The sequence below is a fragment of the Abramis brama genome (genome assembly GCF_963993115.1).
Source record: "Abramis brama genome assembly, chromosome: 25".
Taxonomy (NCBI): domain Eukaryota; kingdom Metazoa; phylum Chordata; class Actinopteri; order Cypriniformes; family Leuciscidae; genus Abramis; species Abramis brama.
The window spans coordinates 18,877,992-18,893,735 of NC_139987.1; the positions used below are offsets into that span (position 1 = coordinate 18,877,992).

Here is a 15,744-nt window from a genome sequence, read left to right on the forward strand (position 1 = left end):
AACTACTGGGAAACTTAGACAGTTTATACATATACAGTATACTTCCTGTTTCTAGTGCTGAGTGGCCAAATATCCTATCAAAACGTTATCAATAAAGGATAATGTTGTGAAAATCTAGGCCTGAGGGATCTATTACATAAGCTCTTCTCAGCCGAACCACCAAACTTGTAATGTGAGCAGAACTATTTTGCTTTGCAGCTCAAATGAACGTAAAGCAGATGCTTTATTTGCTATCGGTCAACCAGAAAAGCCTTTCTCCATCCCTGATCCAGTGGAGCATGTTCTAATTAATGAGGCTTAATTCATTAGACACCATAAATTCATTGTAAATAATCCAGAATACAATGAAGCTCCTCTGGAGTCAAGAATTTGTATATATCATGGTAATAGTTGCATTTTATAGTAAATATATTATTATATTACAATCACATATTTAAATGTTAGTAACAAAAGAAAATACTTGGAGCTGTAGCAAAATACATGTCTCATCATTTGAAAATGCTGTAAACTTGATCATTTCAAGAAGAGAGAGCTTTTGATAGATTTTTACTTTCTTTTCTCCTCAGTTCTCCCAAATGAATTGCTTTATTGAACACCGACCAAGCAACCAAAATGAATACTGAAACACAAAAGAGCTTTTCAGGAGACAGATGTGCTCTATTGATCTTCGACACGCACACACAAACTTACAGATATACACAAGTCAACAACAACGACACATGCACTACCACAGTCAGCCCTGGGAAGATGCCAAAGTCTGTCAGTGGATATGACACGTCTCTCTCGGTTAAGGCCATCCGACATGAGGGCATGGAAGGCTTCTCACACTAAATCAACAGTTGTCTTCTTCGATTCTTGTCTGGATAAATAATGTTGTTCCAGGAGTGGATATGAATGCTGTCTATGACTATAAATGAATGCTATAAACAGCTCCTCAATGCCTACATTTACATCACATTCAAGCATTTGCCAGGTTTGCAGTGCATTCAAAGTATACAACTGTACCCTGAGGATTAAACCCACTGAAATACTGTAGTACGAAATACGCCAAAAATAGCCTTACTTGTATTCACGAGAACAGAAGAACAACAACAGGTACACCTTAAAAATACTACTGGGTTGTCCAAAAATGTCATCCCACCATACGATAAACATGATAACTCAGATAATTATGAGAATCAAAGTAATTTACAGCTTGAAAAAAAATATTTTATAGTTCACAACTGCAACCTTATTTCTCGAAACTATATACTTCGTATATAGAAAGTCTATATACTTCCGACACTACCAATTTGTATTATTATTATTTAACAAGGACACATTAAATAGATGAAAAGTGAAGTAAAGACATTTATAATTTAACAAAATATTTATAATCCAAATAAATGATGTTCTTTTGACATTTCTATTCATCAAAGAATCCAGGTAAAAACTGTTTCCTCAAAATTATTAAGCAGCACAACTGTTGTATCAACATTGATAATTATAAAAAATGTTTCTTGGGCATCAAATCAGCATATTAGAATGATTTCTGAAGGATCATGTGACACTGAAGACTGGAGTAATGATGCTGAAAGATGCTAAAATATATTTAAATACAACAGTTATTTTAAATTGCAATACTAAATACTAGTCACAATATTACTGACTTTTTAATGTAGTTTATATCTCATAATTTGGCTTTGTACCTCACAACTGCAACATTATGTCTCATATCTGCCTTTATTTAAAAAATGTAAATCATTTATATCTCACAATGCGACTTTGTTTCTTATTTTAAATGATCTTGCAATGTTTGTATCATAAAAGATTTCTACTTTATAGAGAGTAAAACTAATTTAAAGAGTCGGTTCATTCTAAATACAATGACACAAAAAACGTGTGTACCTACTGAAATGAAAGACAAATGTAACCGTTCCACTGACCTCAGTGGTCCGTGAAGCTTAACTGAGCAAACTGGGTTTCACAATCCAGAAAATGAAATCAAACAGTCTGGTTGGACAGAACATGGATCAGGAGATTCAGGACTTCATTATCCCATGTTTGAACCAAATCTCACAAGACACGCACAATGAAAAGACAGGGAAACCGGGCCACAGGGTCTCGACTGGCGTGTGTGGCTGTGGCTTTGTGTGAGAAATGAGTGTGTATCAAAGAGAGAGAACACGTTGACATCTCTACGCAACTAAAAATGTTTGTTCAGCTGCTAAATGCATTATGGTTATTGGCTCAGATTAAAATGAAACCAACTAAAATTCATTCAATTACGTGATAGTACAACATTGTTATGCTCTACAGGGTGCTTTTCACATCTGTTCACTGGTGTTATTACAGCAGGCATTGGAAAATTCATTGAAAATTGACAGGAGAAACTTAAATGATCCTTTATTGGGTCTCCGTTTATATTATCTAATTTCTTGCCATTATCTACAATAGAAGCCCTCCTGAGGCATGTAACATTTTACTAGGTGAGATATCCCAGTCTTTGGATTAAGTGACCATTTGAAATTTGAAACTGTAAATCACTGACAGATATGTGACAGTTAATCCAAATCCATCTTTACAATATTTTAATCAGCACATGGCAGCTTTACTGGGGTTTTAACTGGTCAGACACATACATAAAGTAAGTTATTTAGATGATATGTATGATATGACAGAATGTGTTTAATACACATTAGACAACTGGCATAGTATTGTATACATCAGTGGTTCTCAACATATTTGGCCCTACAGCAAAATGCATATTTTACCAGAGTCTGCAGTATGAATTGAATGCATTAAATTAAAAAGGGCATGTATTGCAAAGTAATGAGCTGTTGAGCCGTTCGCCATAAAAAAAAAAAAAATTATATATATATATATATATATATATATATATATATATATATTGAACAGTGTAGTGTGATTCACAAACGGCTGTTATGAACAAGTTACTTTTAGTGAATCAAAAACATTTAGGCTTGTGCAACCACTGTTGTCCAATTCACAAACAAATGACTCTTATGAACCAGTTCTTTTTAGACAATAAAAAACATACAGTGCAACCAGTGCAGTCTGATTCACGAGCAAATGACTCTTGTGATTGTGAACCAGTTCTCTTTAGCAAGTCAAAAACATGCAGCGCGACCAGTGTATTCAGATTCATGAAAAAAATTATATTATGAACCGGTTCTTTTTAGAGAATCAAAAACATTCATCACTATAGCTGATTATGGCTGAAAGTATTTTAAAAGTATTTTCTATTTAGTATGAATGTGTGCAGCATGAATATAGTCTGGACGTACTACATTTGCCATGTAGTCATTATCATGTGACCTACCAGCGCCAGTTACGTCGAAGAAGTATGTCATCCAGGTACTTTTTTGCCTACACCTTTATGAGTACTGTGAATTCAACATTGGCCTACTTCTTTTGTCACATTCTGTTTTCCGCCTACTATAGTAGGGAATTATGCGATTTCGGATGCAGCCATACAGGGCAATATCCAATTCACGAACAATTAATCTTATGAACCAGTTATTTTTGCAAAGCAAAAACATACAGTGCAAACAAGTGTAGTCCTCCAATTAACAAACAAATAACTCTTATGAACCAGTTCTTTTTAGAGAATCTAAAACATACAGCGCAACTAGTGTAGTCTGATTCACGAAAAAATTACTCTAATGAGCTGGTTCTTTTTTAGAGAATCAAGAACATACAGCATGACCAGTCTGATTCACAATCAAATGACTCTAATGAACTGGTTCTTTTTAGAAAATCAAAAAACCATACAGCACGAACAAATAACTCTTATGAACCGGTTCTTTTAAGCAAACCAAAATGTAGTCTGATTGATGAACAAATGACTCTTGTGAACTGATTCTTTTTAAGTGAATCAAAAACAAACCACATCACAAACAAATGACTCTTATTTACTGGTTCTTTTTAGCGAAGCAAAAACAGCCATTTAATAGCCTAACTATTAAAATGAATCTCACAAACTCATTTGTTAAATAGATAGTGATTTAATTGCATAGTTTGGGTCATGTTGTTCATTTTTTAAATTTATATTTTTGTAATGTACCAAGTAGCCATAAGGTTCACCATATAGGCTAATTTAATAGTATGAGCTGTGGCAAGTTTCATTCCATAGAATTCAAGAGGCAGTATAACTTGCATCATATTAAACTTAAGAGTGGTAAAATAAAGACAACTCTTCAGAAAGAAGGTAAAATGTCAGAAAGCAAGTTATGTTCTTGGAAAACATTCCACCCACGTGCAACAACAAAGACAGTCATGAAAATACAAGATTCTAGAAGTGCCCTTAGATCACAGGGTGCATTAATAGCAGCTTTTGAGACACAAATATGAAACAAAACAGTAAAACATACAGCTCTTATAGAGCAATATGTGTGATAAGCACCATCCCCCAGGACTCACAGATGCAGCTGCTTTACAGATACAACACAACATTAATATTCATATGCAGACATGGAGACACTTCATAAAGTGAAACCAAGTTATAAACAAAATTAAAGCTTTTTATTCAAAATTTTGATTAATATGAGCCTGTCTTGTGCCAAAGATACAATTGAGTTCAGTTAGAGCTGTATAACATGTTGAGATGAATAAAAAAAGTGGCCTAATCTACCTGCAACCACCCAGTAAAGTATTTATGAGCTGTATAGGAAAATGTATGCTATATGTCATTATATATTTATGAACTAAATGGTATTTCTTTCTTCGTACAAGAAATAAGTACAGTGAAGCTGTAGTAAGTGTTTTTGTCTAGTGGGTAAACATTTCCAAGTAAATGACAAAACTCACAAATATTGTATAGCAGTTCTCATTTTGCAGATGCTGATTAATTTCATCAAAAATAAAATGCTCTATTTTCAGAGGACAATTTCTCACAGCAAACCAAAGAACAAATCCTATAAATCCTTATGAAGGAGATTCAAATTCTTTTGACATTGATTAAACACTGTATTTATAATGTCCAGGACAAAACCTGCATTAGACCTAATATGAAAGCATTGGGGCTGTAAATATAGGCATTTAGTGACAGAACTGACTCTTTAAACAGTAATTGTATTCCCCCTGGAGATACAATAGCTAATGAAGTCCCCAGAGAGCTTGACCAACAGAAAGAGATAGCCTATTAAAAGAACAAAATGCGTGGCAACAACTGATACCTATGTGCATCTGCCTTGTGTCCCTGAGAGGAGTGTTTTTAAAAAAATAAGATTGTAACGTGGAACAATGTCGCCACCTACTGGGGAAATTAATGCACCTCCCTTCCCAGTGATTCTTACTGTATCTCTGCTTTCAAAGAGGCATCATTTGAGTTGATGAATAAAGCAAAAAAAAAAAAAAGAAAGACCAACAAACTTCCCAGGAGGCAGCAGGCGACATAAAAGTATTTACATTAATCATTTATTATGAATATATTAAAACAATCTACAATCTAAATTAAAATGCTAAAAAGTACATCAAACTAACATGTAAACTAATTTATGTTCCCCCTTTTAATAGCTATTATTTGTATTTATAGCTACAGTTAAATTACATTTTTTGTTAAATATTATTATTAATTGTTTTTTATTTTTTATTTTTTTAAACAAGCAGCTTGCCAGGGCCTGTATTTTGAAGATTGATAAAAGTTTTAACAGGAAGTCACTTTATTGCCGTCAAATCCAAAGTGTTTAAACAATTTCGTACCTAATTTTTTTCGGTTAATAGGTATCTTTTTGAGCGTATTTTTGAATGGATCTGCCCTGTCCAGAGTGGGTTCGGCATGTCGAGCAGAAATGGACGGAAATGAGATCTGAAGAAACTGAAGGCTTCTGCCTTCTGACAGATATAGAAGTGATATTCAGCCACGGGCTGTCAATATTAGGGTCAGTATATTGCACTCTGGAGTTGTTTATAAAATCGCTTAAATTATTTTAGATAGCCTAATATGATACTAATCTGCCTTTGTACGTTGCTGCACTAGTTTGTATTGAGATATTCAATATAGTGTGAACAATTTGAAAATATTTAAATATCAGCTGTATGTTTCTAAATAAAAATAAATATTCGACATACCTTTTGTCATTTGTCCATATTTCAGCCCAGAAGATCTCAACACTTTCTCCAGAATCTCTGAGAAGTATTCTGTGAAAAAGTCTCCTGAGAGGGCATCTGAGTTTAGACAGCAAGGTAACCTCAGCTTCAAAGTGAAGGATTACACAGTCGCTGCACTCTATTACTCCAAGGTAAGGAAAATACGCGATCTAAATACCTGCTTCTTATAATAACGATATTATACATTAATACATTTGATGTATGTCATTTTGTTTGTTAAGGGACCGTTCGGTATTTATGGAAGGGGCCACCGGAGGAAAATAGGGGAGGGTCATGTCTTTTTATTCTTTGTTGAGGGGAGGGTCATCCAACTTTTTTTAGTCTAGGGGGAGGGTCACCCAACTTTTATATTCATGAAAATAGCAACATTTCAAAGTGGCTTGTTTGGTGCTATTTTTTTCCATTTAGCTCCATGTTGATCTCGCGTTATCAGCCGCCCTTCGATATCAGATGGGTCTGACCCAACAAAAATCCAGTTTGGCGCTGTTTGACAGTGCGTGCGCACTAGTTCAGTTCGCGCTTAGAAAAAGTGCATCATGTTAGAACAGAATGCCAAAGAAATGTTTACCCGGCAAAGCTTTAAAGCACGAGCAAATAATGAACTTTTGTTAAGTGCACAGTGTCCTGTGAGTGTAACTCTACCGCTGCATTAACATGTGATGTGAATGTACGTCGAGTTTTACAGTTGGGACTGAGGCGCCAGAACTGCTGATAGAATGTGCGCTGTAGCGCGATACTGCATATTTTAGTTTCCATTCTTGTTTTGTTTCCACGATGTGTAAGATGTAGGGCTACCACATCTTTAAATTACTATTAGTATTATTTAAGTTAACATAAAATACATAGACCTACACCACAAAAACTAGTTGAGGATAAATTCGTTAAAATTGGGCGATTCCAGTGTTATGGTCGTGACATTTGCAGTCAAAACTTAAAATAAAAATTCTCAGAAAATGCATTTAATACCAATATTTTGAAACGTCTGAAAGGAGTCAAGACATTAGAAAAATATCAGTCTACACATGAGTTTTATATTTAATATGAGGGAAATACACATGTGACGTGTTATGGGCATGACAGTTCTCCATTACGGACATGACTGCTCTGAAGCAACTTTAAAAATTTCACAGAAACCTCAAACAGAAAGCACAAAGCCTTTCTTTAAAGTGAATTTCGTTTTTTTATTAATTTTATCTTAATTTTAATCAATCTTTCATCTGGATTTAATAAATAAGAAGTAGTCTAAATATAGTAGAAAATAGATAATCATGACATGGAGGCGCGGGCGAGTGAACTGGATCTTGTCTCATAAATGAACCGAAACTCAGCGTAAGATAGGCTACTTGCCTCACAGACCGGAGAAATATATAGAAAGCTTGAAATGTCTACTTTTAAACAGAACAATTCATAACGAAAGAAAACAGACTGCTTTCTCCTTATGAAATGTGCATTTCTCTCTGGCGCGTTCTGAGAAGATCGCGACGCATCGTCAACTTCATCTTTGCAGTAGACACAGAAAACACTTGTTTATTAATAAACAATTAAAATGTCTCCTTGCTATATTTGACATATTAATAATCATTACTTTTGCCGGTTCTTTGTGACAGCTTTTAGATGCTTTGTTGGCAGCGCCACCCACATGTTGAACGAGTCACACCGCATCAGCACCGAAAACATGATTTTTTTCAAATCTAAAATCAAAAATCGTGATACGAACCAAATCGTAGGTTTGGTCTATCGTTACAGCCCTAGTAAAATGAGAAAGCAAGAGTTTATGGTTTAAAAAACAAACAAACAATGGCTATCTGAACATCTTTGCCAAGCGCAAACCAGTACAGAAGTAGGCTAATCAATAAATTATCGGGGAGGGTCATGCCTTTTTTCACAATTATTTTGGAGGGTCATAGAAAAAATTATTGCTGGCGAAGGGAGGGTCATGTCTTTTTTGACAACAGATCTCAAAACTCCTCCGGTGGCCCCTTAAATAAATAACGAACAGTCCCTAATTTACATTTTTGTGTATGATTATAGCACTGTATTCCTGATTTGTTACTATTTATTCCTGCTTTATTCCTTAACGTGCATAATCCGCGCTGATATCGATTTGATATCAGTAACTAACTGTGGCTCAACCAATAGCGTGAGTTTGGGGCGGGGTTATGTGCTTGTTTGACCAATGACAGGCAGAGGGAGCAGGAAACCTCGAGGGTTCTGGAAACCTGTTTGATAACAGATTGTTTTGCTATTCCGTCCGGTTGGTGACGGCTGGGTTTGGCAAAACAACTTGTCTTTTCGCTACCAAGTACTATCAAGGTCAATATCAATATCAATAACAGTATCATTATAAAATGAATTATTTGGAAAAAATGGTAAAGTATTGCTTTGCAACATTATATTTAATAGGCAGTGACGTGCGGTCTGGGTAGGCAAACTAGGCACTGCCTACCCTGCCAAAATTCAAAAATAAAATTGTTTATTAAATAATAAACTTGTATTTGTATTTTTACTGTTTAATCTTGTGATTTATATATGCAATATGTGTGTTATTCCAATTATTTAGACGTTATGATGACAAATGTAGCAGTTACGCATAACCAAATAAAAAACAAATCGTAGAATAAGCAGTGCTTTTACTGTCCATTCATTGCAGACGGCAAGCGAAAAACCCATGTTGCGCATGCGCACTTCGATCCTGTTTTCTTTAACATGTACGTCAAAAAGCACAACTCTGCTGTGCCTTTGGACGTAAATATGGTATGCCCGTAACATCTCCGTAACATATCAGACATGGACCAATTAAAATCGAGATATCACTGGACATTTGTGCAGCTAACGTCATTAACGTTACACCACAGCTAGCCTACATGCCTAATCCCCGCGCCAAATTCAAAGCCAAAATGACAGCACCGGAGTTAAAAGGCCGTCATCACAGAGTTAAAAATTGTTTTAAATTGAGAGCCAGAGACTTTGCAAACTGAAGGCCCATAAAGATTTACAAAGCTGTGATCGACGTCTTCACGAGGAAAGGGCGGCGGATGAATTTTATGTAGGCAGTAGGCTACAAATAATCTACCGATTGGTGAGTCAAAAACTATTTTGGGCTTAATATTGAATTGATAAATATGGTTGAATTAATGCAAGCCATTTGCCTTCATATTCAATTGAGCAGTGTGTGATTTTACTTTTACTTTTGGCCGCTGTGCAACAATAAGGATTAAGAATGGTTGCATTCTAATGCTGGAGTGAACATTAACTACGTGTGTGCCTGTGCCGCGCTTGTGTGTGTGTGCGACGTGCGTGTATGTGTGTGTGTGAGTAGAGAGAGAGAGAGAGAGACTGAGAGAATACACGCTATACATCCTGATTTGTACATTTCTTGATATTCTTGATTTCTTGATTCCCGCGCTTGTGCGTAACGTTTACTGTTATTATGCATTATTAGCCTAAACAATAAATCAGGTAATCTGGCTTTCATAACTCAGTGCCTAGCCTCTTTAAGACATCACCGCACGTCACTGTTAATAGGCCTATACATTATATAATGTTTAACATTTAGTAAACTGCTATTTGTCATACTTCTTTCTTCTTCTGTGCCATATTGGGGTTCCCAGGCATTCTATTGAATTAATAGGAAATTAAATCTCATTTCAATAAGTAAACATTACCAGTCTCCCTGTACATTCTTGCAGCGCAAATGTCCTAAGACTGTAAATTATTATTTATTTAAAGTCAGGAATTTCCCCTGCTTATTAAAAGTTTAAGCATTACGTTGATTTTCATTGCAGTTGCGAACAGATCAGAGGATGGACAAGGCATCAAATATACTGTAGGCCTATTATAAATGTCAAAATGCTAATTCAGAAATCTGAACACAGATTGATGCGTTGTAAGGTATACACAAGAAACATGGTGTAACCTACTGTGTTGTAAGGATGCACTCGACAGGTTACCTTTAACAAATATTTTTAATTGAGAGCAGAGAGCAAAACGCAAAAAGAATAAAGAATGGCGCAGCATATATCAGCCTCTGTCCAACTGTTTGATTCTTTCCTGCATGAAGATGGATCTAGCCAGTATCAGGTTGATAGATATTAGAAACTCCTGGTATAAGAAACATGGGGCAACACAATCTGATGGTGAGCAATCCATCTTGAAACCGTTAAGATTGAGGTACTAGGACATATTGTGAATAAAGTTAATCACTGTGGTTCAGAAAACGTTTTATGATGGTTTGAGCACAGTGTTTATGCTAAAAATGGTTTGGATTTCAAATGGCAGGTTGTACTGTTATCATGATATATTCCCATTCTCTCTGATGTTTCAGGGTGTTTGTAATGCAGACAAGAATACAGAAGAGCTATCCTTGTGCTATGCTAACCGTTCTGCAGCCCTCTTTTATCATGGCCTCTACAGAGTAAGAGTCTGTCTTATGCTCTTTTTTTGTGTGGAAGTATTCAAATAAGGACAAGACAAATTGTTTAGTGCAACACTGACACATCTACAGTGAGGAAAATAAGTATTTGAACACCCTGCTATTTTGCAAGTTCTCCCACTTGGAAATCATGGAGGGGTCTGAAATTGTCATCGTAGGTGCATGTCCACTGTGAGAGACATAATCTAAAAAAAAAATCCAGAAATCACAATATATGATTTTTTAACTATTGATTTGTACGATACAGCTGCAAATAAGTATTTGAACACCTGTCTATCAGCTAGAATTCTGACCCTCAAAGACCTGTTAGTCTGCCTTTAAAATGCCCACCTCCACTCCATTTATTATCCTAAATTAGATGCACCTGTTTGAGGTCGTTAGCTGCATAAAGACACCTGTCCACCCCATACAATCAGTAAGAATCCAACTACTAACATGGCCAAGACCAAAGAGCTGTCCAAAGACACTAGAGACAAAATTGTACACCTCCACAAGGCTGGAAAGGGCTACGGGGAAATTGCCAAGCAGCTTGGTGAAAAAAGGTCCACTGTTGGAGCAATCATTAGAAAATGGAAGAAGCTAAACATGACTGTCAATCTCCCTCGGACTGAGGCTCCATGCAAGATCTCACCTCGTGGGGTCTCATTGATCCTAAGAAAGGTGAGAAATCAGCCCAGAACTACACGGGAGGAGCTGGTCAATGACCTGAAAAGAGCTGGGACCACCGTTTCCAAGGTTACTGTTGGTAATACACTAAGACATCATGGTTTGAAATCATGCATGGCACGGAAGGTTCCCCTGCTTAAACCAGCACATGTCAAGGCCCGTCTTAAGTTTGCCAATGACCATTTGGATGATCCAGAGGAGTCATGGGAGAAAGTCATGTGGTCAGATGAGACCAAAATAGAACTTTTTGGTCATAATTCCACTAAACGTGTTTGGAGGAAGAAGAATGATGAGTACCATCCCAAGAACACCATCCCTACTGTGAAGCATGGGGGTGGTAGCATCATGCTTTGGGGGTGTTTTTCTGCACATGGGACAGGGCGACTGCACTGTATTAAGGAGAGGATGACCGGGGCCATGTATTGTGAGATTTTGGGGAACAACCTCCTTCCCTCAGTTAGAGCATTGAAGATGGGTCGAGGCTGGGTCTTCCAACATGACAATGACCCGAAGCACACAGCCAGGATAACCAAGGAGTGGCTCTGTAAGAAGCATATCAAGGTTCTGGCGTGGCCTAGCCAGTCTCCAGACCTAAACCCAATAGAGAATCTTTGGAGGGAGCTCAAACTCCGTGTTTCTCAGCGACAGCCCAGAAACCTGACTGATCTAGAGAAGATCTGTGTGGAGGAGTGGGCCAAAATCCCTCCTGCAGTGTGTGCAAACCTGGTGAAAAACTACAGGAAACGTTTGACCTCTGTAATTGCAAACAAAGGCTACTGTACCAAATATTAACACTGATTTTCTCAGGTGTTCAAATACTTATTTGCAGCTGTATCATACAAATAAATAGTTAACAAAATCATACATTGTGATTTCTGGATTTTTTTTTTTAGATTATGTCTCTCACAGTGGACATGCACCTACGATGACAATTTCAGACCCCTCCATGATTTCTAAGTGGGAGAACTTGCAAAATAGCAGGGTGTTCAAATACTTATTTTCCTCACTGTATATGATTTTAAGTGATTTTCTTTTTTTTCCCTCAGGAATGTCTTCAGGATATTCAACGTTCTTTGGAGGCTGGTTACCCAAGCCACCTGCAAGACAAACTGAGAACTAGACAAGCTGCATGCCTGAATCAACTTAGAAAACCAGAAAAATCCAACATGCCAACCACAAATCATCAAACACCACCATGCCAGAAAAGCAGAAACTCTACTACTTGTATTTCACATGGTGTGTCTGTTTGTTTCAGTCCAGAGAAAGGTCGCCACATATTAGCCACGGAAAATAAACCAGCTGGCGAGGTGGTGCTGGAGGACGAGGCGTTCTGTTATGTACTCATACCAAGTAACAAACTCAATACAGAGACCAAAAAGGAAGGAAAGACTTTTGATACTGAAGACCGACACTGTCACCACTGCCTGAGCCAATCATTGAGCTTTGTGCCTTGTCCAAACTGTAGTTACGCTCGGTACTGTGGAGAAAGCTGTCAAAAAGATGCTTGGGAGCGCTGGCACCAATGGGAGTGCCCAATTGGAGCAGATCTGTTGGCCATTGGGGTTTTGGGACATCTTGCACTAAGAGTGGCCCTGAAAGCCGGACAAAATGAAGTTCAAAGAGTGAAGAAAAACGCTTCAGACTTTTCACAAGAAGACCACGTGACATGTAGCTCTTATAAAAGTGATTCGCCAGTCAAGTTGAGTCTTGGAGGCCACTGTAGAGAAGATTTAGACCATACCGACTGTTATCATGGCAATTCATACATGGGCATCTACAGCCTTTTACCACATGTGGCACAACACTCACCCAGCTCACGCTTCTTATTGGCGATCACCATGGCGGTGCTTTATAGGAGGCTGCAAGGTGGATCCCCACCGGACATGTGGGCATCTTGCAAGGACGAAGGAGTTAGTGGAATCTGGCAGCCTGAGATGAGCATGCTAGGAGCCACAGCTCTGAGACACATGATGCAGCTCAGGTGTAACGCTCAAGCACTCACTGCTGTTAGGGTCAAAGGTTCGACAGAACTCACATGCTTAAACTCAAACTGCCAATTAATACATTAGATTCATGAATTTTAATGATTGTTAATCATTTTCTTACAGAAGAAAGTGGTATGGCTGTTCAGTCCAGTAGTGAAATCCGAATTGCCACAGCAATATTTCCTGTACTCAGCCTACTTAACCACTCCTGCAGTCCAAACACAAGCATCTCCTTTACTGCAGGCTTTCAGAATGACCCGCTCAGTCAGCTCGGCTGTTCTGAAGGTCACATTGACCATCCAGAGAGCTCTCACTGTGGTGTGACGGTCACTGTACGCGCTTCAAAACATCTTACTGCAGGACAGGAGATTCTGCACTGTTATGGTAAAACATGTGAATTCAGTTTTAGGCTGGTTTGAAATATATATTTACATTTATTTATATATATATATATATATATATATATATATATATATATATATATATATGTTTTTTTTAATGTCATAATTTCTTCACAGGCCCACACTGTAGCAGAATGGAGGTGAAGGAGCGTCAGCGCCACCTGCTGGAGCAGTACTTTTTCCATTGCAACTGTCAAGCCTGTCTGATAGACCTATCAGCAGGAAGCCAGAATGCAAAAGAAAACGCAACACCTGGTCTGAAGTGTGTGAAATGTGAAAAGCCTCTTCAGGTAAACATTTGCAGAAAAGTAAAACTGATCAAAATATTTGGAGATATTGCTGGTATTACACATTTATTTACTAAAGGAACCATTTGCCAAACAAATGCTTTAATACTATTTCAGTCCCATATGGATGGGTACATGTGCTCTTTGCCATCCTGTGGTCATCAGATCACCAGTGCCGATGTACAAAACAGACTTCAGGGTTTACAGTGTCTTTTGGATGAAGCCTTTCATCTTATGGAGAGAGACAGATTGGGTACTCCCTCAATATGAATCAAACTGTTTTTTCAATGTTAGATATCCATAAATATCAATAATATGTATCCATGTCTTGCAGACAAAGCCCTAAAGATCCTAAAATCAGCTACTTCTCAGGCAAACAGCATCCTAACAGAGACTCACCCTCTCCAAGGAGAGCTAGCAGATGCGACCGCTCGTGTGTATGCCACAACAGGTGAGAACAACAGCCTGATATGTCACATGTTCCTAATACTCTCAGAAAAACTGATACAAAAAATGTACCTTTAGGGGTACAACAGCTTATCACTAGGACAGTACCCTTAAAGGGACATCTTTAGGTGAAAAGATAAATAAAACTTCTTTAAAGTTGAGCGCAATTTTTTTTTTTAGAATGCTGTGTCACAAGATGCTCATGTACGTCTAGCATATGTTTACATAGAAAAAAACATGGAAAAGCAGTGCAGTTATATGCAAAAACACATTCTGCAGCCTCTAAGGGTAAATATTATAACTTTAAGCCAAGGTTGCTTAAAGGTTGCACCTTGTAGGAGTAGATAAGGTACATAGTTGAGGGTACTGCCCAGTGACAAGGTGTTGTACTTTTTTTTTCATTGCCTGTTGACTGATGAAATAAGTAACATCTAAATTCATACTAGTGAAGAGTGTAGTATGATTTTAGGATTATTTTACTGACAGGTGAATGGATTCTGGCTGCGTCCCATCTAAAGCGCAGCATTGTTGCTGTTCAGGCCCAATTCGGAGAGGACAGCATTGAGCTTGGACGACAGCTTTTTAAACTAGCACAACTACATTTTAACGCGTAAGAGCTCAACTTGTCAAACTCTATCCGATGAGACTTCTTATACTTTTGTTTATGATCAAAAACAGTTCTTCTCCTCTTTCCTTTGACAGAGGAGACTGTGGTGCGGCTCTCTCTGTGATTCCCAGGGCCCATAGGCTCCTCTCTCTCCACTGTGGCCCTCACTGTGAGGAACTACAGGAACTTCATGAAATGGAACGCTGTCTACAAGAACTGCTGTGAAATAACCGAAACTGAATGGTATTTTCAAACAACATGTGATGCTTTTGAACTTTTTTTATTTTTTTGATATATGTGCAGTAGTATTAAGTCATGAATTAACATGCGATGTGATACTTTATTGGAGTTCTTGATGCCCCTACATTTAAAAGTAGAAAAGTAAAACTATGAATGTAAATATACAATCAAATTGAAATCTGTCTACTGTCATTAATCTGTCATCATTTAAGTCTGTCATTAAATCCCTTACCTTAAATTCAAGCAACAGTAATAGCAGTTTGCAAACACCATTTCATACCTCTAGGTGGCGGTCTTTAACAACAGTGAGGTAATGAGACCATGCTTATGAGACACAGCACAGCTCTGTGTGTCAATACTCAGTGAAGTGTCAATCCTCAAAACAAACCAATGCATCTCTTTTTATGGTATGGTTGTACTCCATATTCAAGTTTAGCATGATGGTAGGCATTATAAAAGGCTTTTTGTAATTCATATTCTACCATTGCATCATGGTATCCCTCAAGAAACAGAAAAAGTAGAATCCTGTGCTCTTGAATATTTAATGTTCTTCAACATTGAAGTGCAG

At 37.4% G+C, this 15,744-nt stretch overlaps 1 protein-coding gene across 1 annotated transcript; it reads left to right on the plus strand.

Annotated features, from left to right (window-relative positions):
• The first annotated feature begins 5,625 nt into the window (after positions 1-5,625).
• smyd4 (SET and MYND domain containing 4) lies at positions 5,626-15,351 on the plus strand. Its single transcript, XM_084104097.1, has 10 exons — positions 5,626-5,882; positions 6,098-6,242; positions 10,436-10,525; positions 12,256-13,228; positions 13,318-13,578; positions 13,713-13,885; positions 14,000-14,135; positions 14,217-14,333; positions 14,816-14,939; positions 15,032-15,351. The coding sequence occupies exons 1-10, from the start codon at positions 5,749-5,751 to the stop codon at positions 15,159-15,161; spliced, it is 2,283 nt and encodes a 760-aa protein (XP_083960223.1). The 5' UTR covers positions 5,626-5,748; the 3' UTR covers positions 15,162-15,351.
• Positions 15,352-15,744: the final 393 nt, after the last annotated feature.

Coding starts and splice junctions, on each gene's coding strand:
- smyd4 (XM_084104097.1), top strand. CDS start 5,749: ATGGATCTGCCCTGTCCAGAGTGGGTTCGGCATGTCGAGCAGAAATGG. Junction 13,886..13,999: donor AATGTGAAAAGCCTCTTCAG/GTAAACATTTGC, acceptor ATACTATTTCAG/TCCCATATGGATGGGTACAT. Junction 14,334..14,815: donor TCGTGTGTATGCCACAACAG/GTGAGAACAACA, acceptor TTTTACTGACAG/GTGAATGGATTCTGGCTGCG.